This window comes from Thalassophryne amazonica, chromosome 12, assembly GCF_902500255.1.
Source record: "Thalassophryne amazonica chromosome 12, fThaAma1.1, whole genome shotgun sequence".
In the NCBI taxonomy this organism is placed as follows: Eukaryota; Metazoa; Chordata; class Actinopteri; order Batrachoidiformes; family Batrachoididae; genus Thalassophryne; species Thalassophryne amazonica.
Genome location: NC_047114.1, coordinates 74,043,025 through 74,067,353, shown reverse-complemented (window position 1 = coordinate 74,067,353; position 24,329 = coordinate 74,043,025). Strand labels below are relative to the sequence as shown.

Below are 24,329 nucleotides of genomic sequence, written 5' to 3'. Positions count from 1 at the left end.
TGGGATGAACTGCTTGCTCTGCTGCTACCGCAAAGAAAGTGAATGAATGAATTTGAAAGGCACAATAGAAAATAAAGGCATACTGCTGTTGTATACTGTACGTCATCACTGCAATTCAGAAACCACCGAGTCATAAATAAGTCAACGTATTTGCTACATTTGAGGGTGATTCTTAGACTACGGGCACTTATGTCCTTTGATCATATTGTATGCAAAACAGAAAAAAGGGGAAATTTCACACTTTTATAGTTATCTTTACAATGAAAGTATGTTAAGAAATTTGTTCTAGTAGTCTATGATGACTTTTGTTGTGTGTTGGGGGGTGTGGCTAGATGTTTTGGTGTTTTCTTTTCTTTGCTCCTCAGGTGGCATGGAAACTGATGTCTGTGGAGAGGGTGCTGGCTGAAGAATCCTCACCCTCATCAACATCATGTGAAGCACCTGTGACTGGTGCTCACATGCAACCTTAAAGACTTTCAGCTGAAGCAGATAATTGGATGGCGTTCTGCTTTTAAGGCATGTGTGATTCAAGCAGAACTGCTGTTATGTGTCGACGCGGATTGAGGAGCGAACCTGCGTCAGACAGAACCCAGCGCTAAAAATAACCAGAAAGCGGTTCCAACAACAAAAACAATTTATTTTTAACCTGTGCCTAAATAAAATGTACAAAACCAAAACCAACGTCCTTCTGGAGGAGTGACTGCTGGCACGCTCTCCAGCGCCCGCAAGGAGAGAAGTCCGGCGCTCCTGGACCCAATACCACCAGACAAACACCCCCCAGGTGGACACGACAAACCGACTCTCTGTGAAGCAAAGATGTGAGGTAAGTCAGCAGTTACAACAATATCTTTCAAAAGACACACGCTATCAGCAACACATTCAGGTCTGTACTTTTTATCTTTATGCAAATGAGCAGCTTCTCACAACAGGTGAAGGATCACTTATCCGCATGCCACAGCAGTGAGAAGCAAACTGCACAATTCTCATCACAATTCAAGTATACTATGTAACAAAACACCAAGTTACTATCAACAATTAGTCACATACTTAATTACCTTTAATGTGTGCTGACAGCATGTGTCCTCACCCTTCCTTGCTTCACGGGCTCGATGTGTCAAACCCAGGTGCGGTCCTCAGCATCTCACAAACGAACATCACAAGGTCGAGTTCCCGGCAGTTCTGCTTGAATCACACATGCCTTAAAAGCAGAACGCCATCCAATTATCTGCTTCAGCTGAAAGTCTTTAAGGTTGCATGTGAGCACCAGTCACAGGTGCTTCACATGATGTTGATGAGGGTGAGGATTCTTCAGCCAGCACCCTCTCCACAGACAAATCAGTTTCCATGCCACCTGAGGAGCAAAGAAAAGAAAACACCAAAACATCCAGCCACACCCCCCAACACACAACAACTTTTTCACCTTTTTTCAGCATCATTATATGCAAATATTGCCGTTTTGTGCTTGTCCCACACCCAGACTTTTGATCTTCAATGATAAAAATGAATGGTAAAGAAACGTGTTTTTTCTAATGTTTTAAAATATCTCTGAATAAAATATCAGTAAAATAATCAAAACATAATTGGGGTATTCAATGTCATACAACTTGTGTGGGCCGCTGAAGAGGAGGTACTGCTGGCCCACCACCACCAGAGGGCGCCCTGCCTGGAGTGCGGGCTCCAGGCACCAGAGGGCGCTGCCGCCTCACAGGAGCAGCCGGGGTGACAGCTGTCACTTATCACTGACGACAGCTGTCATCAATCATCAGATCTACAGTGGTATATCAGCAAGACGGCATCTCCACCTCATTACCGAGATATCGTTCTACCTGAAAGGTAATATCCTCAGCCTGACTGCTTGATAGAAAGCCTTTTTGTGAGTGATAACAGACTTTTTCTCCAACGAGAGGTGGAGGTAGCTTCCCTGCCGTGCAGATTGCTGGGTGCAGACGCACCCACGTTTAACTGTGTTTTTGTTCCTCGCCAGCAATACCAGGAGACACGCGGAGGCAGTGGCCACCTGGGAGTTCGGGACTTGGCGGCTCCAGTATTCCCGGGGTCTGGTGGCGGAGGAAATCGTGTGGTTCCGGTTCTGCTTTGGACAGGCGTCTCCTATCCTCGAGCCTGCCCACACGACACCTTGTAATTTGACCTTTGATCTATTGTGTGATCTGTTGTGTTTGTTGTGCACGTTCGCAACAGTAAAGTGTTATTTGACCTATTCCATTGTCCGTTCATTTGCGCCCCCTGTTGTGGGTCCGTGTACTTACACTTTCCCAACACAACTGTTGTGATTTTTCTAAACAAAATGTAGTTGTCCCACACTATTGCCATAATTTCCACGACAACACTGTAATGTCCCTTTAAACAGTTTGTATGAAAGATTGTTTGGGTAGTTTCTATGGAGATAAACAGTGACATCAGAGCAAATGTATATAGCACCAAATCACAACAAACAGTTGCCCCAAGGCGCTTTATATTGTAAGGCAATGGTGTGGTGGAAAATACATTTACAAGGCCAATAGTGTCTGTAGTTAAAGAATCACCCTTGAATGGGTTCACAATCAAAAATGCCTTCAGCATGAACAGAGAGCAAAACGAGGGAAGGTCTGAGTGTGTAGCCATTTAGTAAGCATCATGAGTACTGATGGTGCAAAGACTAGATTCACTCATAAAGATAACATCAACAATGTCTCCAACAAACACAACGCTAAAGGGTGATTCTTTAACTACGGGCACTATTGGCCTTGTAAATGTAATTTCCACCACACCATTGCCTTACAATATAAAGCGCCTTGGGGCAACTGTTTGTTGTGATTTGGCGCTATATACATGTGCTCTGATGTCACTGTTTATCTCCATAGAAACTACCCAAACAATCTTTCATACAAACTGTTTAGGGACATTACAGTGTTGTGGTGGAAATTACGGCAATAGTGTGGGACAACTACATTTTGTTTAAAAAAAATCACAACAGTTGTATGACATTGAATACCCCAATTATGTTATGATTAATTTACTGATATTTTATTCAGATATTTTAAAACATTAGAAAAAACATTTCTTTACCATTCATTTTTATCATTGAAGATCAAAAGTCTGGGTGTGGGACAAGCACAAAACGGCAATATTTGCATATAATGATGCTGAAAAAAGGTGAAAAAGTCATCATAGACTACTAGAACAAATTTCTTAACACTTTCATTGTAAAGATAACTATAAAAGTGTGAAATTTCCCCTTTTTTCTGTTTTTCATACAATATGATCAAAGGACATAAGTGCCCGTAGTCTAAGAATCACCCTAAAGCAAACTCAGGATTGGTTCTATGTCCAGGATACAGGCAACTAAGTCACCAGGTCTGAACATCACTGAGTCTCCCCTCAGGGAGGTGGAAATTGGGGAAAAAGGTGAAAATTAGCCACAAAAACACCAAATGAATTTTATTCCTGAATGACTGTTATTCTGAATGATTTTTGAAGAACTAAAGCACATTTGCTCCTTTTATGTTTTCTTCACATTTTTATACTGAAAATCTATTTGACACAAGTGCATTGTGATTACTTCAAATTGCTGTTACCAATAAATACCCTTATGCAGCACAAAACAGAGTCTAAAACAGAAACAGCCAGCCATTATCTGCACCCACTTATCCCACCGAGGGTCAGTGGGGGCTGGAGCCCATCCCAGTGCACATTTGGCGACAGGCAGCATTCAATGCCATCAGCTCGCCAACAACACTTAAACGACCGCTCACACTCATAGCGATGGAGATTTTAGAGCGACTGATTAAAATCACCTGCGTGTCTTTGCAAAATGATGAAACCTGATGTGCACAGCCAAATAGAACATTTCATAGGGGTAACGTTGCATCCAAACCCATGATTAACTGGGTGTGGCATCACACATTTTAACCAGTAATGTGATCACTCAAAGCTGAAAAAAAATTATTTAATATCACAAGTGCAAAACCTGTTTGACAGATCCTAGACGGTTCATTTAGATAGACTGCATACCTATAGCAGGTAAGCCAACTATTACTGTCTTTGCCAACCAACAGAGGTTTTTTTAAACTTTCTTGCTTACAACATTCTGTTTGTTTCTGGCCACCAAGACAGTTAAAGATTATTTTTGAATCTGTTAAATTCTCCATAGTTGCTTTTGGGCATTTTCCTATCTGAGGTAAGAGGACCCCCTCACAGGAGCAGCCGGGGTGACAGCTGTCACTTATCACTGACGACAGCTGTCATCAATCATCAGATCTACAGTGGTATATCAGCAAGACGGCATCTCCACCTCATTACCGAGATATCGTTCTACCTGAAAGGTAATATCCTCAGCCTGACTGCTTGATAGAAAGCCTTTTTGTGAGTGATAACAGACTTTTTCTCCAACGAGAGGTGGAGGTAGCTTCCCTGCCGTGCAGATTGCTGGGTGCAGACACACCCATGTTTAACTGTGTTTTTGTTCCTCGCCAGCAATACCAGGAGACACGCGGAGGCAGTGGCCACCTGGGAGTTCGGGACTTGGCGGCTCCAGTATTCCCGGGGTCTGGTGGCGGAGGAAATCGTGTGGTTCCGGTTCTGCTTTGGACAGGCGTCTCCTATCCTCGAGCCTGCCCACACGACACCTTGTAATTTGACCTTTGATCTATTGTGTGATCTGTTGTGTTTGTTGTGCACGTTCGCAACAGTAAAGTGTTGTTATTTGACATATTCCATTATCCGTTCATTTGCGCCCCCTGTTGTGGGTCCGTGTACTTACACTTTCCCAACAGGATATCTCGGCCAACGTCATGGATCCCGTGGGGCGTCAACCGGCTGTTGAATGGCCAATGGAAGAACAGGGCGCACAGGCGTCCGCAGGAGGGGTGATCGGTGAGTTGTAGCGGATCCTCACCGCTTTCACGACTCGGTTGGATTTGATGACCGAGCAGAACGTCCTCCTGAACCGCAGGGTGGAGGCTCTCGCCGCGCAGGTGGAAGCGCGCCCTCCGGGCGCCGCTGCAGCTCTCCCTCCCGTCGACCCTGTGCGTAACAGTGACGTTCCACTGGTCGTTCAACGACCCCTCCCACCTTCCCCGGAAGCATACATAAGCCCCCCAGAGCCGTACGGAGGCTGTGTGGAGACGTGCGCGGATTTCCTTATGCAGTGTTCGCTCGTCTTTGCACAGCGTCCCGTCATGTACGCGACTGATGCTAGCAAAGTAGCTTATGTGATAAATCTGCTTCGTGGTGAGGCACGCGCTTGGGCTACAGCGCTCTGGGAGCAAAATTCACGGCTCCTTCAGACATATGATGGGTTTGTGAGGGAGTTCAGAACAGTGTTCGATCACCCAAATAGAGGAGAGACCACTTCGGCCGTCCTACTGTCAATGAGACAGGGGCGCCGGAGCGCAGCTGCCTATGCAGTCGACTTCCGCATCGCGGCTGCGAGGTCAGGCTGGAATAGCACTGCCCTCCGCGCCGCCTTTGTAAACGGACTGTCATTGGTTCTAAAGGAGCACCTGGTGGCTAAGGATGAACCGCGGGATTTAGATGGGCTTATCGATCTCGTCATACGATTAGACAATCGGTTGGAAGAACGCCGTCGGGAACGAGACGAAGGGCGTGGCCGGGCACACGCCGTCCCTCTCCCTTCCGGTTCCGATCGCGTTCCGCCCTCCCCACGCTCCACGGCCCCTGCGCCTCGTGTGGTTACAGCTCCCCCTGCTGACGAAGCTATGGACACGAGCAGGGCCACATTTAGAGCACCAAGTAGACAGAGGAGGCTGGACCGCGGGGCGTGTTTTGTTTGTGGCTCGATAGAGCATCAATTGAGACTGCCCCGAGCGGTTAAACACCAACGCCCGCCCCTAGAGACTGGGCTAGGGGTGGGCCGAGACATTCACGTGGGACACACCCACATTGCTACACGACTCCCAGTTACAATCCTGTATGAGGATTTAACCCTGAAGGCCCCAGCACTGGTGGACACGGGCTCTGAAGGGAATCTGTTAGACAGCAGATGGGCCAGGGAGATAGGGCTCCCTCTGGTGGCTCTTACCTCGCCTGTGCAGGTACGAGCACTAGATGGCTCCCTCCTCCCTCCAATCACACATAGGACACCACCTGTAACTCTGGTAGTGTCAGGAAATCACCGGGAGGAGATCAAGTTTTTTGTGACTCCAACTACCTCCCGTGTGATCTTGGGGTTCCCCTGGATGTTGAAACACAATCCCCGGATCGACTGGCCGTCCGGGGTAGTGGTTCAGTGGAGCGAGACCTGCCATCGGGTATGTTTAGGTTCCTCGGTACCCCCCGGTTCCCAGGCTAAGGAGGAGGTCAGAGTCCCACCCAATCTAGGGACGGTGCCGGTGGAGTACCACGACCTTGTTGATGTGTTCAGCAAGGATCTGGCGCTCACCCTTCCCCCCCACCGTCCGTACGATTGTGCCATTGATTTGGTTCCAGGCGGTGAGTTCCCGTCCAGCAGGCTGTACAACCTCTCACGGCCTGAGCGCGAATCAATGGAGACCTACATCCGGGACTCTTTAGCCGCCGGGTTGATCCGGAATTCCACCTCCCCGATGGGTGCAGGTTTCTTTTTTGTGGGTAAAAAAGACGGCGGACTTCGTCCATGCATTGATTACAGGGGACTGAACGAAATCACGGTTCGTAATCGATACCCGTTGCCCCTGTTGGATTCGGTGTTCACGCCCCTGCATGGAGCCCGAATATTCACCAAGCTAGATCTTAGGAATGCGTACTCCAGCGGCCTGGAGTACCCATCTGGCCTGGATCGAGTACGCCCACAACAGCCAAGTGTCATCCGCCACCGGCCTCTCCCCTTTTGAGGTGTGTCTGGGGTATCAGCCCCCGTTGTTCCCGGTGGTTGAGGGAGAGGTCGGTGTGCCCTCGGTCCAGGCCCACCTGCGGAAGTGCCGTCGGGTGTGGCGTGCCGCCCGTTCTGCTTTGCTGAGGGCCCGGATGAGGACAAAGGCCCATGCAGACCGGCGGCGGACCCCGGCTCCTATGTATCGTCCTGGGCAGGAAGTGTGGTTGTCAACCAAGGACATTCCACTGCAAGTGGCCTCCCCAAAATTACAGGAACGGTACATAGGTTCATTTAAAATTCTCAAGGTCATCAGTCACGCCGCAGTGAGGCTTCAGCTTCCGGCCTCATTGCGGATCCATCCCGTGTTTCACGTGTCCAGGATTAAACCGCATCACACCTCACCCCTCTGCACTCCGGGTCCGACACCACCTCCTGCCCGGATCATCGATGGCGAGCCGGCTTGGACAGTGCGCCGGCTTTTGGATGTCCGACGGATGGGCCGGGGCTTCCAGTATTTGGTGGACTGGGAGGGGTACGGCCCCGAAGAACGCTCCTGGGTGAAGAAGAGCTTCATCCTGGACCCGGCCCTCCTGGCCGACTTCTACCGCCGCCACCCGGACAAGGCGGTAGAGGGGGGGGTCCTGTTGTGTGGGCCGCTGAAGAGGAGGTACTGCTGGCCCACCACCACCAGAGGGCGCCCTGCCTGGAGTGCGGGCTCCAGGCACCAGAGGGCGCTGCCGCCTCACAGGAGCAGCCGGGGTGACAGCTGTCACTTATCACTGATGACAGCTGTCATCAATCATCAGATCTACAGTGGTATATCAGCAAGACGGCATCTCCACCTCATTGCCGAGATATCGTTCTACCTCATTATAAAGCATTTACCTACTTAGAGTCAAACAAAAACATGGCATCACACTCCCCAGTGTGATGCTATATATATGGGTGATTCTTAGACTACGGGCACTTATTATGTCCTTTGATCATATTGTATGAAAAACAGAAAAAACGGGAAATTTCACACTTTTATAGTTATCTTTACAATGAAAGTGTTAAGAAATTTGTTCTAGTAGTCTATGATGACTTTTTCACCTTTTTTCAGCATCATTATATGCAGATATTGCCGTTTTGTGCTTGTCCCACACCCAGACTTTTGATCTTCAATGATAAAAATGAATGGTAAAGAAACGTTTTTTTCTAATGTTTTAAAATATCTCTGAATAAAATATCAGTAAAATAATCAAAACATAATTGGGGTATTCAATGTCATACAACTGTTGTGATTTTTTTTTTTTTACACAAAATGTAGGTGTCCCACACTATTGCCGTAATTTCCACAACAACACTGTAATGTCCCTTTAAACAGTTTGTATGAAAGATTGTTTGGGTAGTTTCTATGGAGATAAACAGTGACATCAGAGCACATGTATACGAGGTCTCTTAGATAATAAACCGACCCTTTTATTTTATTTTTTTAACTATATGGATTTGAATGACATGCAATTACACCAATCATGCTTGAACCCTCGTGCGCATGCGTGAGTTTTTTCACGCGTGTCGGTGACGTCATTTCCCTGTGGGCAGGCCTTGAGTGAGATGTGGTCTCGCCCTCTCGGCTGAATTCCTTTGTTTCACACGCTGCTCGAGACGGCGCGCGTTGCTTTATCAAAATTTTTTCTGGACCTCTGAGGAATATCCGAGTGGACACTATTCGAGAAATTAAGATGGTTTTCTGTGAAAAGTTTAACGGCTGATGAGAGATTATGGGGTGTTTCTGTCGGTGTAAGGACTTCCCACGGAGCGGGACGTCCTGCAGCGCTTCCAGGCGCTGTCGTCGGCCTGTTTCGAGCTTAAAACATCCTAATTTAAGGCTTAATTCACCCAGGACATCGTGAGAGAACAGAGAAGATTCAGAAGAGGCCGGCATGAGGAATTTATGCGGACATTCCACTGTTTAAGGACATTTTTTTTAATGAAAGACGTACGCGCAAATTCGCCGAGTCGTTTCCGTGACGACTCGGCAAATCTGTGTGCGCCGCGACAGGAAAAACACCTCCGTGTTGAAAACCATTTGTAGAATTCAGGCGGCTTTTAATGGCTTTCAACAAGTGAGTAACTGAGAAATTGTTTAACAGCTTGGGCATGTTCCAACTTGCCCGTTAAGATTTCCAACGGAGGTGTTTTTCCTGCCGCGACCCCCCGCGGTCGGGTCCAGCCCGACATGCGACTCTGCCCGCACGTTCTTTCATTACAAAATGACCGTTAACAATGGAATGTCCGAATAAACTCCTCATGCTGACTTCTTCTGAAAGTTCTCTGTTCTCTGACGACTTACTGCATCAACAGAGCCTGAAATGTGGAAGTTTTCAACTTGAAACGGCGAGACGCTGCCGCCTCGAAGCGCAGATCGCCGTCAGGTGCCGTGGACCGTCCTTAAAGCGACACTACCAGACCAAAATCTCTCATCAGCCGTTAAAATTTTTACCGAAAACCAGCTGAATTTATTGAATGGTGTCCACTCAGTTGTGCCTTACAGTTTTGAAAAATTTTTTATCAAACAAAGCAACAGTCTCTGAGCCATTCCTAAACAATGAAAAAAATCGACGAGCGGGTGGACGACTCCTCACTCAAAGACTGCCCACAGGCGAATGACGTAACCGACAGGCGTGAAAAAACTCTTGCATGCCCACGAGGGGTCAAGCATGTCTGATGTAATCACACGTGATTCAAATCCATATGGTTTTTGAAAAAATAATAAGGTCGGATACTTTTCTAATAGACCTCGTATAGTGCCAAATCACAACAAACAGTTGCCCCAAGGCGCTTTATATTGTAAGGCAATGGTGTGGTGGAAATTACATTTACAAGGCCAATAGTGCCCGTAGTTAAAGAATCACCCATATATTAGATTAAATTAGATAGAACTTCATTGATCCCTTGGGAAGACTCCCTCAGGGAAACTGAGGTTTCAGCATTATATAGCAGCATACAGGGTAAGAAGCACACAGAGTATCAAAAAGAGTTAAAAAAAAAAACAATTTGCAAATATAAATATAAATACACAATATAAATACCAGACATACTGATCAATACTGGTTTACTGGCAACTACTGTTCCTCTCATTCCCGTCCCCTGTCTTCCTGTTACTCCTCCTCCCCCTGAGTGAGGAGTTGTACAGTCTGATGGCCTGAGGGACAAAGACGTTTTTATGTCTGTTGGTCCTGCACTTGGGAAGGCGCAGTCTGTGGCTGAAGAGGCTCCTCTGGTTTCAGATGACGGTATGCAGAGGGTGACTGGCATCGTCCATAATGTCCAGCAGTTTGTCCAGTGTTCTCTTCTCTACCACCATCGCCAGAGTCCAGCTTCATACCATACACTATATACTGTGTGTGTGTGTGTGTGTGTGTGCCTAAACGGATTTAGTTTCGATTAGTTATTTGCTATAATGAGCAGGTGAACAGACACACCTAATGAAATAGCCAGTGAGTGTGTTTGTTAATCTGAACCAAATCATTCACAAGGCATAATAACTGCCAAGGCCACTGGGTGACATACTCGCTCCATTGGTCAGTTCATTCTAGCACTGAATCATCCGCGCTGTGTTTAGCACGTCCATCACTTTGTCCACTCTAATTAGTTTGGTTTCCATTATTCCCCAAAGAGTCTCACACCGCCCTCACAACAATGCTACAGGGGCAGACACACAATCGTAAGAAACCCATTTGTTTTTCCGCCGCTGTCTTTATGATGGAAACATGTCAGGTGGGAAAACAAACAACTGTCTAGATGTACGTTTCCGGAGGTCGGCTTAACAAGCGAGGATGCAGCTTCACTGCATAAAAAAGTACAGGAACATATCTGTGTGTATGCTGACAGGTGTGTCAAAATAATCCAGTTTGTCAGGTCTGACGAGAAGCACCGCACTCGACATATGCTTGTTTGAAGTATTTGTATTTCCCTCTCCTGCTAAGCATCATCACCTCTCTGTAAACAAAACTTTCATTGTTGAAAAATGGGCTCACAGTACAAAAAGTACAAAGGCATTATTTCTTTATTTCTTTTCGTCTTTTGGTATCATCATTTTCGAATATATTACACTGAATTATAGATACTACAAGTGCATGGGTTTAGCTTGAGGGAGGCACAGCACAGTTGAAACACAGATGCTGTTATTGTAACCTGAGGCTCTTAGAAATAAGTGTGCAGACTCCTCGCAGTGAGAAAAGACATTAGTATTTGTCTACTTAATGTCATGGCATTTGCAAATGGCCTGTTAGACAACCCAGAAATTGAAAGCCTGCTGCATTAATGCCAAAATGTGCTATCTCTCCGGTGTACGTGCAGGATTACGAGAGCCAGGGGAATGAACACGAACCATTTATTTTAACACTCACATTGTGCTTGGTGAGACTGGATATGTTGCTGGCTATTGCCTGAAGCCAGTCCAAGCAATCTTCAGCTGTGGGAAACTGGATGACCCCGCTGCACACCCCGTCCACGGCGATGACCTGGAAAGCGTTTTTCCTAAATAAATAAATAAAATGGGATGTGATTTTTTTTTTTTTTTTTTTTTTTTTTTTTTTTTTTTTAGGACAACCATGCGGTTTAGTAGATACTATATATTTAGCTGGTTTCGATACATTTTGTTGCTGAGACACTCTGTTGTTTTGAGCTGAAAATCAAACATAAAATGAGGGAAAGCTTGCAAAAGAAATGAAAGAATTCAGAGGAATTACCAGATGTACGGGGATGAGGTGCATACCGCTATTTATATCAGATACTGTGACGCTGACATGGCGTGTCTATCGACAGGCTTTATTAAAGAAAACGCTAACTACATTTAGTGTTAGCAAATTCAGTCACACTAACCACAGTCAACCGTGGTCAAAATGACCACATGTTACCCGATAAGTCTGAGCAGTATGTTTAGCTAACTTGCTAAACATTGAAGTGTTTAGCTAGTTAGCTAAATGTTTAGCTAATTATTCAGAGAATCTTTAACCTACATATTTGTCTATATAGTTCGCTAAATATTTTGCTCCACATTTAGTTCAACATTAAACTAGATATTTTGCTCAATATTCAGTGTTTACTGAAATTTAAAGTAAACTGTGTATGTGGAAAAAGTTTTAGATCTTTGAGTTCATCTCATACAAAATGGGAGCAAAACCAAAAGTGTTGCGTTTATATTTTTGAGTGTATATATATGTGTGTGTGTGTGTGTGTGTGTGTGTGTGTGTGTGTGTATGACAACTCAATTACATCACCATGAAACGCCACGATATTTACAGCCCAATACCCACCCAGTGCTGAAAAATATATAGAAACAAAATACATAACAATTAAATGAATCAAACAATTATATAAACAATCAAAAAGATTTTTATCTATATATAAACCCATGTCACACTCTGAACTGTACTCATCTGCATACTTTCATAAAGTGTTCCATCTGTGCCTTCCTGTAAACTGCAACTATTCCATTCAACCCCAAACAGCAAAGTATCTTTCTTTACTTAAGAGGTCTGTCCATAAAGTATCGTACCTTTTTATTTTTTTTTAAAACTATATGGATTTGATTCATATGTTTTCACGTCAGACAAGCTTGAACCCTTGTGCGCATGCGTGAGTTTTTCCACGCCTGTCGGTGACGTCATTCGCCTGTGAGCACGCCTTGTGGAAGGAGTGGTCCCGCCCCGTCGTCGGATTTTCATTGTCTGGAAATGGCGGAATGATTTAGGGTTTTTTTCCATCAGAATTTTTTCAGAAGCTGTTAGAGAATGGCACCTGGAAACAATTCGAAAAATTTATCTGGCTTTCAGTAAAAATTTTACAGGCTTCACAGAGAATAAGGTCTATTAGTACAGCTTTAAGGACCCCTTTAAGGACGCTCGGTGTGCCGCGCTCCGAACTGCGACGACACGGCACAAGCCACCGGACCATTTCTAAGCTGATGGCTCTGTGGATACGAGACCGTCGTGTGCTCTTTCTCTGGTTATCACAAGAGCTGGACATCAGCCATTTTCCGGCAGATTTCACTTTTAACAAGAGATTTTGTCATGGAAAGCCGCGCGGAGGCTTCGCGCATCACGACCAATTCGCTTTGGAAGCGAGACAAAGGAACACCTCCGTTTCGGCGTGTCAGAGGACAAGTTTGGACATGTCTATCTCGGCTTTCAGTGCTTACCAGTCCAGTAAGTATCAGTGAAATTGCGGAGAGCTGGACATGTCCAAACTTGTCCTCTGACATGCCAAAACAGAGGTGTTCCTTTGTCTCGCTTCCAAAGCGAATCGGTCGTGATGCGCGAAGCATCCTTAAAGGGGTCCTTAAAGCTGTACTAACAGACCTTATTCTCTGTGAAGCCCATAAAATTTTCACAGAAAGCCAGATAAATTTTTCGAATGGTTTCCAGGTGCCAGTCTCTAACAGTTTCTGAAAAAATTCTGATGGAAAAAAAACCCAAATCATTCCGCCATTTCCAGACAATGAAAATCCGACAACGGGGCGGGACCACTCCTTCCACAAGGCGTGCTCACAGGCGAATGACGTCACCGACAGGCGTGGAAAAACTCACGCATGCGCACAAGGGTTCAAGCTTGTCTGACGTGAAAACATATGAATCAAATCCATATAGTTTAAAAAAAAAATAAAAAGGTACGATACTTTATGGACAGACCTCGTACATTAATAATTTGAACATGAATCATTTCCGTTTTCATTTCAAATGTCACAAATTTTATTTATTTATTTATTTATTTATTTTGACACTGTGCAAAAGTGGAGATTCTGAACCTTTAATCTGAAAACAGACTGGCAAAGGTAAAATATCTCTGTGGCGTCAACGTAAAGCTGCTAGCTCACCTGCAGACGTCAGAGCTCGGGATGTACTGCGACAAACGCGAGTGCAGCAGTGGAATGAGGCGCAGGTCCACCCATCTCTTCTCCCAGCGAAGTCCTGGAGATGCAGGCCAAGACGAGCAGGACAGCATGTCCTGTGGAAACGTGTGACACATTTTCCTCCTTGGACATGTTAAAAGCTTGAGTGCTGCTGCAGGTGCGCAGACAGGCAGAGCGCGAGCTGCAGCGGAAGCTGATTCACGCACCTCGACAGATAGAGCATCCCATTTATCAGCATGCAGCGACAGTTGCATGGAAACAACTTTATGGTGGTTGGAGCGCTGCCGCATGGTGACAATTATAGAATGAGTCAGTCAAAAACAGGGGAGTGGAAGCAATGCAGAGGACGTACCGTGTTGTTTGGGTGGTAGTTCAGGTGCAGACCACTATCACACAGAGGAGAGGACGTCCCGCTGCTGTGGTCACTGGGAATACCTGAAAGAAAAAGTGAGAGTATTCACTGTCTGGTGGAAATTTATCATTACATCCACCAGTGGACAGATGGTTATGTGAGCAACATTTGTGGCTTTCCTAAGGGCCCCTTCACACATAACACCATTGAAGCCGACTAGCGCATGAAGGAGGAATTGCATGCCATTCGTAAAAAATTGGAGCTGGCTCTAACGTCTCGTACACCTGTTGCTACAACTATTCGTGCACACCAGTGGCTGAAAGACAGAGTGTGCCCTGTGAGAGCCCATTCAATCCCTCTTGCGGCAGGTGACGGCCAAATTCCAGGTGACACACGCAAACGTCCAACACCGCTTGCTAGACACTTAAAAAAATGTGCTGTCAGCACAGAAACAGTGAGCAGGTGATCACTTTCGAGTTGGATGTGAAATTTGTCTAAGTGCCCCCACAAGTGTGGTGTTGCAAAGCAACACACATGTGGCATGCCAGTGTGTCGGCTCTCCTCAATACATGTGGCGTGTTTGTGTATCACAATGTGTTGAACCTCCCCTCCCAACACATGCCGCGTGTGTGTGTGTCGCGTGCCACACTTGGCTTGCAGGGGGGGAGCACACTTGCATGAAATGCTGATATGTATGTATAGATGGGGACTGGCCAGCCACGTCTGAGTGCACACAGCACAGTGAGGTGCCTCCCAGCTGATCACTGGCCAGAGACTCACTGACTGCTGCAAATGACGGCTCAGTTCACACGACGTGTCACATTAAAAACACAGAGACCACAGCCAGAACAGGTATATTAATAAGTACTACAATAACTGCATACACAATTACATAACAAATAACTAAAAAAATTATCACATAACACAGAAACAGAGAGTGACATGTTGGTCTGTGCTATGAATGGACGGGGCCATGGCCACCGACAGCAGCAGCTGTTGAGATCTCTGGTTCTGGACGTCCCAGCTCGGGAACACATACCGTGTTTAGGAGGACATGACCTAACAACTGTCCACTGTGACGTGCGTGTGTCTGCTTGCTGCCCTCACATGGAAATACATAGAATATATATTTTTGCGACAGGTTTTTGCAACAGGCTGCAGCAAGCGAGTGCACAGCGTGCACATTGACAGGCTGTCCCAGGTGAAAGAAACTGTCAGATCATGTGAACACCCAGTGAGTGATCTGAATGTCACGTCACCCATGTGAGCTCTGTTCCACATGATGCGGTGTCTGTCCTGTGGCACGCCGCCCACAGGGCACGCATGTCAGGCCAGACACACGCGCGTGGCCAACTGGACATGCCAGGCCAGCAGATGTGAACATGATTAGAGCGCACTGCTTCAGTCATACATACGTCTATGACCATGGGTCATCTACAGAGGAACGGACGATTCATACTGGTACTGTCCACTCAATGAGAGGGATTCAATAAATTGCAGTGGTTTTTATGGTGTGTGTGTTTTTTTTTTCTCCACAGCACATGTTCCAGCTGCTCGCATTGTGTTCATGCACCTCGCCGGTGTATTGTCTACGCCTATGCGACCACGCGTCCCTCACAACAGCATGTGGAATGTTTCGTGGTTACCCATTTCATGTTTGGTTTGAGGATTTTCTTCTGGTTTCTGCATCTTTTAGGTTACGTGTGAAGGGGCCCTAACAGAGAAAAACTCAAATACAGACTGTGATAACATTTGATGGTCATTGAGCCTGGGAAGGCTTGATTAAATATTTGATGGAGCTCTGGAAATAGTTGTCCTCCCAGTTTGAGACTCTTTCCTGGACAATGAAATGTGATGATGAAAAACAATTCAGATGGCCCTAATGTGCCTTTTAAAATAAGTAAAAATGATTGGCCATTGTTATCTTGATGGATGCACAACATAATACCAGTCATTTTGGTTAGTTTAGTAGACTTTTCTATGTGTCAGGATGAAGCACATCACTTGTGATATAAAACAAAAATTTAAAAATGTGCTACAGCTATATTTCATTCATGTATTAACAAGCAAACATAAAAGTTATATATTTTTTTTACTGTTTCAATGTTTTTGAGAGCACCTATTTTAGAATCTAAAAATTAAAAATGTATTATCGTTTTCATTATTTCATTTTCATCCAATATTATGTATTGTTGTATTTGTATAGTATTTTAAAATAAGAACTATTTATTAATAATTATATTTAAAATTTGAAAAATGAATTGTAATTAATAACATTTTTAAAAATACATTAAATGTGGAACCTCATCCTAAAAAGATGAATTGAACCACTTTGACAAGTTACCTACATGATGTTTTTGATTCATAATACAGTAATGTGCTGAAAATGGCAACAAACAAACAAACACAAACAGGTCAGGTTTTGAAGTACTGTGATATTTACCACACTGCTGAACCGTTGTAGTTAATGGATGGCAACTATCCAGGCAGACAAACGGATCACTCTCGCCTCTCAAAAGTAGACATTTATGTGCCATAACCAAGTGAAACTTGGGCACTCACTTTACCTTTACCAGTTCTTGGTGTCAACACTGAGGCAGCTGTGTGCTGGATCCTGCTCAGAGAAATGCTCCACATGCGCAAAATGTCACAGTTTACATTCCCTTGTAATGCAAGTGGCACTCCTTATCTGAGACTCCCTAAATATCCATGTGATTGGCACAAAGTCATTCCCACCGAAAAAAGACCTAGTACACCTAGTTGTTGCCGTAGGCTACTGTAATACTGGAAGCACTAGGACACTAAAGACTGTCTAATGGTCATTCTACTATTTGTCTGGAGGTGGCTCCAGACCAGGTTGGTGTCTTCGATATGCCCATTCCAGAAATTCGTGATGTGGCTGAGACCTAAGCTCGTGTCTCCCACAGACATGAATGTCACTGCTGAGATAAGTGAATCAATCAACAAATTTGACACTTTCATCCAAACAGTTTACAGCTGTGATGTTTGAGACAAAGAAATGACTGAAAGCCTGGATCTTAGTTTTGATCCAGGACCATCAAAAACCGAGGCGCTCTGATTCCTCAGCTTCTACAATGAGGACATCCCTTTATTCCACAAGGAGCAGAGTATCGTCTGCAAAGTAAAGATTAGTCGACCTTTCATTATCAGTAAAGGTACTTAAGCCAGTGATTAACACAATGCTCCCCAATACCCAGTCCACACAAAGCACTGAACAGAGCAGGAGCCAGAACACATCCTCGAGAAACGCTGGAATTGTGTCAACAGGAACGAACGCAGTCAGAAGTGCTGGCTATGATGTCCAGCAAGTTATTGGAGATCCCGCAAATTACCAGGACATCCTACAGAGCAGCCCGATCCTCCCAATCAAACGCTTCGTGATAAGCAACATAGGCGGCAAAGAAACACTGCCAACATTCACGCTTGCAGTCAAAGAATGCTCTCAGAGGATGTGCGGTCGATGGCTGACTCTTTAAATAAATAAATAAATGTGTAAGTCTGGAAGGACAGGACCATTCCCCCCTCTCTTAGAAAATAATACATTCTCAGTATTTCACAGGATGTAGATACAATGATAAAAAAGAGAGATGCTCATTGAGAAAGACTCCTTGAAAAATTAGGATACAGATCACCTCCAAAATCCAATCACTTTTTCCCAGCCACAAATGGTACTACTGTGAAATATTTTCCCAAAATCCACCTATAATTTGATGCGTTATCTTGTGCCAGACAGTCGGACAAAAGCAATCATATTACCCTTTCTCTGGGGCAGGGCAGTGGCAATAAATCCTCAAAACACAGAGCAGCATTCTCATCAGCAACATTATTTCAAGGTTTCTAAGCACACTGAATCATAGTCATTATCACAAGTGTCTCTCTCTCTCTCTCTCTCCTACATTACAGCCTTCTGCTCTCTGCCAATTTGTATTCAGCTGACTGGTTGGATAGCCAGTCAATCTGGCCTAGATATGTGTATGAAAGGGCTTTTTTATTCACAAAAAAAAAAAAAAGCTTTCATGTCTGATGAGGGGTTGCTGATTTCACACGCAACCGCAATTAATGACACAGCAATAGGCAATGTCAATTATGTCAGCAGTCTTGCTCTTTTGCAAAGCAAGTGATTTTATTCGTGACATTAATAACAAAGGGAAACAAATGCTATATATATATATATATATATATGTATATATATATATATATATATATATAAGCATGTTGCATGAATTATTATTTCACCTTTTTGTGTCAGAAGTGGCTCTGCAGAGCCTGATTTACAATCACCATGGCAACCAAATCCAAATACTGCCAACTATAAATAGGTAAATGATTTGGCAGAACAGTTATGAGTATTTCATCCTTTAATCCCGGGTCAGTACAGCAGCATCCTTACATGTGCAATCCTCACACGGGGGCAATTTGAGAAAGGCCGGAGTCTTCTTTAGGAAGGAGACGGTAAGAGTCACTTCTTCGCCAGCATTTCTCAACACCTGGACCTGCAGGAGTTATGGAAAAATAAATATTTACCAGCGTTTCTCAACACCTGGACTTGCAGGGGTTAAATAAAAATAAATAAGATAAAAAAAGTACATTTTGAAGAAGCTGTAAACACTCAAGGATTTCAGCAGCTGTGATAAGACACGATGCAGCAGAATGGAGCGACGAGATAAGAAGTTATGTTCCGTATACATTTTTTTTTTTGCAGATGCATTAAAAAACAGGATGAAGCAGAAAAATTGTCTTCACATGTCAAGACGATACAAATCGCAGAGTGAGACGAGATAAGCTGCTGAAAGAGCTGTTGCAGCGCGAGAAAATAGGAGATACAAACTGACAACTTACCACTTCCTCATGGCGATAGCTTCTAACATTTATTCCATTTATCTAGAAACAACAGTGAACAGTGTTACTTAAACAATCCTGCTGGCATCACTCCACCACTGCGCTAGCTGAACACAAGCGATTAATGAGGCGCGCACAATGACAGCTATGGCATCAGCAATGAAAACTTGTAGGTGGTGGTAAATATTTCCTCTGCAAAAGGCTAAAGGCAGTGTTTTTTAATGCTTTTGTGTATTAAATATGCAATGTGACATTTACCTATGGAGGTGCGTAATTATGTGTTTTATTTTGCAGTTTTGACATTTTTACCTGAAGGATTCCGTCTCCAATGAAGAGCAACCCGGAGAGTTCGGCTGGAAAAACAACATTTAGAAGAAGAAGAAAATAACAACAACATGCTACAGTAACAACTTTGTTTTTCAGCAGCTACAAAATCATTTCCAGAAACAACAAAGTACCTTTTTGTTCTTTAGATATTTTTGATATCACAACAGGGATTTTGTGCTCAGCTCCGCCCTGGGGAGGAACAAATAAAAACAGAAAGAGATGAGACGTGCAGGAACACTATTACCGCAGACTGACAAGAAAACGATCAATAGTATGCGTTCAGATGTAAAAGACTGGAAGGAGCAGACTAATCAGTCGAGATCGAAATTACCTTGATGCTCAGGCCGAATCCGCCGATTGTCTGCCTTCTGATTGTTACCGTTCTCTCCTAGAAGACATGTCAATACCGAGACAGCGATCGTCATCAGTATCAAAACGAATCTAACACTTCCAGACACAGATATGACCTCACTGTTTTTGGATGTTTCAGGTTGACCACGCAATCTGCTCCTAAATGTCAGACTATCTGAACTTGAAAGAGGACAGAACCACAGAGACGTCCTATTTTGTGTAAAATAATCTTGTGAATCAGTGAAATTGCTTTTACAAAACAGAAGCAAAAGAAAACATTTAAAATCAATACTGCCTTATCAGCCCTTTAGGTAAGAGAAGAACAAACATAAGGTTTCCTTTTTATTTATTTTAAAGGGCCATATTGAATATTTTTTTTCCCATTAAAGGACCTTTTATAGTTAAGCCCTGTTCTCAGTTTCATGGATATTCATCCTGTAAGGTGAAACATTGTCCATAATTTGGAAAACCTTAGAGTCTCCAGGAGGCTGGAAATCCTCTGTGATGTCACTAGAGCTGTAACGATTAATCAATTAATTGACTATGATGATTTTGAAAATTGATTAATTATTTTGAGTAATTTTTGTTTAAATAAAAACAACAGGAGGAGAAACAGGAAGACAGAGGACAGGAAGGAGAGGAACAGTAGTATCCAGTAAAGTAGCAAGTAGTATCTTTGGTATTTATATTTTTGTATTTATATTTATATTTCCAAATTGTTTTTTACATTCACTTTTGATACTCTTTGTGTTTCTTACCCTGTGTGCTGCTACACAATACTGCTGGAACCTCAGTTTTCCTAAGGGAGTCTTCCCAAGGGATTAATAAAATTCAGTCTAATCTATATCTAATCTAATATATATATATATATATATATATATATATTTTTTTTTTTTACTGCAGCTTCTTAAATGTGAATATTTCTGGTTTATTTCACTCACTGTTTTACTCGCACCTGTCAGTAAACTGAGTATCTTTAGACTGTGGGCAAAACAAGACATATGAAAACATAATCTTTGACTCTCGATAATGCTGATAAAAAATTTTCACCATTTATTGACATTTTTTATTCACCTTACAACTAATTCACTAATTAAGAAAAAAAAATCGATTAAGCCCCAGACATCACCCACAGGTTTTCTGAAGAAAAGGATTGAAGCTCACATGGTGCCCCTCTGGATGTTGCCATCTTTGGAGTGCCTGACTCTGCCTAACCCTTGACCATAAGAGGTGGCATGTGGGCAAGACTGGCGTGTGTGTGGTTTTCATAAGGGGTGGTTTCAGTGCAGGTATTAAAAATTATGACTGAGAAATTGCCTCAGTAACCATGGGCTAATAGTAAGGATAACCTCACCAAGCTGTCAGTACCTGCTGATTTGTACTAACGGTGCTAATTGGCAATTAAATAATGCTGGAAATTTGACAATGAACTGCACAGAAAGGCATATTATGTCAGATGTTGTTGCTAATGGGGTTCCTGGACACAGCATGCAGGCACACTAACCGTCACTCAAAGTGATGACCCTCCTAATTATTTATAATTTTATGGCTTGAAATAGCTACACATAATACGTTATTAAAAAAATACATGTTTGTTTGTGCTTTTAAGTTAACCAATTTAATTAATATGGCCAGAAATGGGGAGTGACCCACAATCTGAGACAGCCTCAAGTGGCCATTCAAGGAAGTGCAAAATTTGGCACTTGGGTCTTGGCTTCCTTTCTCAGCATGAGAGGTTGGGTCTTGGTCCATACTAAAGTGAGATATTTTATCTTCATGCCATGGTCTAGTTTGAACCATGGTGGGATTTTTAAGATGTCTGAAGATTTCCTTTTTGCATTGTGAACTCTGACATACTTCGTTTATCCCATGTGTTTCCATGGAGCCCATAACACTGCCGTAAGGTTTTCCAGTCACACCAAGGTTGTGCTAAAGTTATAATAATACACTGTTCCACTTGGTATAAGCTTAGTGTGTTAGATCACATAAGTGGGCGACCATCATCTTCACACCACAGTTTTTACAGAGTTGTAGACTGTGACCTTATGGGATACATATTCATGAAAAATGTGAAAGCTTTATGCTTCATTCACTTATTGGCAGCATAAAAACCACCATACCAAAGATAGGATAGAATAGAATAGAATATAGCCTTTATTGTCATTGTATATATACACTCAACAAAAATATAAACGCAACACTTTTGGTTTTGCTCCCATTTTGTATGAGATGAACTCAAAGATCTAAAACTTTTTCCACATACACAATATCACCATTTCCCTCAAATATTGTTCACAAACCAGTCTAAATCTGTGATAGTGAGCACTTCTCCTTTGCTGAGATAATCCATCCCACCTCACAGGTGTGCCATATCAAGATGCTGATTAGACACCATGATTAGTGCACAGGTGTGCCTTAGACTGCCCACAATAAAAGGCCACTCTGAAAAGTGCAGTTTTATCACACAGCACAATGCCACAGATGTCGCAAGATTTGAGGGAGCGTGCAATTGGCATGCTGACAGCAGGAATGTCAACCAGAGCTGTTGCTCGTGTATTGAATGTTCATTTCTCTACCATAAGCTGTCTCCAAAGGCGTTTCAGAGAATTTGGCAGTACATCCAACCAGCCTCACAACCGCAGACCACGTGTAACCACACCAGCCCAGGACCTCCACATCCAGCATGTTCACCTCCAAGATCGTCTGAGACCAGCCACTCGGACAGCTGCTGAAACAATCGGTTTGCATAACCAAAGAATTTCTGCACAAACTGTCAGAAACCGTCTCAGGGAAGCTCATCTGCATGCTCATCGTCCTCATCAGGGTCTCGACCTGACTCCAGTTCGTCGCTGTAACCGACTTGAGTGGGCAAATGCTCACATTTGCTGGCGTTTGGCACGTTCGAGAGGTGTTCTCTTCACGTATGAATCCCGGTTCACACTGTTCAGGGCAGATGGCAGAGAGCGTGTGTGGCGTCGTGTGGGTGAGCGGTTTTCTGATGTCAATGTTGTGGATCGAGTGGCCCATGGTGGCGGTGAGGTTATGGTATGGGCAGGCGTCTGTTATGGACGAAGAACACAGGTGCATTTTATTGATGGCATTTTGAATGCACAGAGATACCGTGACGAGATCCTGAGGCCTATTGTTGTGCCATACATCCAAGAACATCACCTTATGTTGCAGCAGGATAATGCACGGCCCCATGTTGCAAGGATCTGTACACAATTCTTGGAAGCTGAAAATGTCCCAGTTCTTGCATGGCCGGCATACTCACCGGACATGTCACCCATTGAGCATGTTTGGGATGCTCTGGACCGGCGTATACGACAGCGTGTACTAGTTCCTGCCAATATCTAGCAACTTCGCACAGCCATTGAAGAGGAGTGTACCAACATTCCACAGGCCACAATTGACAACCTGATCAACTCTATGCGAAGGAGATGTGTTGCACTGCATGAGGCAAATGGTGGTCACACCAGATACTGACTGGTATCCCCCCCAATAAAACAAAACTGCACCTTTCAGAGTGGCCTTTTATTGTGGACAGTCTAAGGCACACCTGTGCACTAATCATGGTGTCTAATCAGCATCTTGATATGGCACACCTGTGAGGTGGGATGGATTATCTCAGCAAAGGAGAAGTGCTCACTATCACAGATTTAGACTGGTTTGTGAACAATATTTGAGGAAAATGGTGATATTGTGTATGCGGAAAAAGTTTTAGATCTTTGAGTTCATCTCATACAAAATGGGAGCAGAACCAAAAGTGTTGCGTTTATATTTTTGTTGAGTTAAAATTTGTCCTCTGCATTTAACACATCCTAATTGTTACACACTAAATTTTTCAGAGTAAAATTTACTCTGCTGGGATAACATTTAGTCCCAGTCCAAATGGAGTTAAATATACTCACAGTGCTAAATCAACCCTATCACAGTGTATAACTAGAAGCACTCAGAGAGTGCAAACCTCCGCCAAGGCAATGGGGTCACTGACGCCATAACATCTACACGCCGTGGAATCGATGAACCTAAAAAAGTCTAACAATGATGTTTGCTCAGTAGTAAAAAAAGTTTCATCTGCTGTGACTGGATAGCATGTATCCTTAGCGCTTGGCATCACAGTTTATTGTAACTTGCACCTTTCCCAGAAGCTACTGTCATCTGAGCACTGATATTGATATTGCATGTGCTTATAGACAAAAACAAATAAGAGACAAAATTCAATTTATTATTCAACTAAACTGCAAATATATTATTTTTTAACATTTATGAAACACTTCTCTAAATAAATAGTAAATTCTGAAATAGAACTATTTTTTAAGTGCTGCATGTGCTACATAATGAAGTGCACCTTCTATATATTCAGCGAAGTGCACCGAAGCAGAATATATGCGACAGTAAGATGCTGATGTCAGCCTCTGGGTTTTCTGGATCCTAGGCGTGATTCATCAACACCTGGGAGTGGGTTTTGCACCTTGTGTACTTTGTTCAGTGATGTGCACTGAACCAGAACTTAACCACTGCTGAGTATACTGCTGACTCATCATCACTTTGCTTTTGCTAAGTGAAGTAATCTGGGTAGTGATATTCATTGCCACTAAAATGTAATAATGCCAAATGATAGTCCTTCATCTAATAAATTCATTGTGCTCCCCAGCCCTGTATAGTTTGTCATGAGGGATTTCCTCTTTGCAGTGTGTTGTATTTGACATCGTTTACTAACAAGGCCA

General features: G+C 43.7%; 1 protein-coding gene across 1 annotated transcript in view; it reads right to left on the bottom strand.

Moving 5' to 3' along the window:
* The window catches only part of sntg1 (syntrophin, gamma 1), a 127,151-nt gene that overhangs the window by 27,258 nt on the left and 75,564 nt on the right, over positions 1 to 24,329 (bottom strand). Inside the window, exons 5-12 of the mRNA XM_034183358.1 lie at positions 19,580 to 19,636; positions 19,380 to 19,437; positions 19,231 to 19,274; positions 18,922 to 18,963; positions 18,473 to 18,575; positions 14,062 to 14,144; positions 13,674 to 13,804; positions 11,206 to 11,335 (exon numbers count right to left, since the gene is read on the bottom strand). Coding sequence (XP_034039249.1) covers positions 11,206 to 11,335; positions 13,674 to 13,804; positions 14,062 to 14,144; positions 18,473 to 18,575; positions 18,922 to 18,963; positions 19,231 to 19,274; positions 19,380 to 19,437; positions 19,580 to 19,636 — 648 coding nt within the window. The remainder of the gene's footprint in view (positions 1 to 11,205; positions 11,336 to 13,673; positions 13,805 to 14,061; positions 14,145 to 18,472; positions 18,576 to 18,921; positions 18,964 to 19,230; positions 19,275 to 19,379; positions 19,438 to 19,579; positions 19,637 to 24,329) is intronic.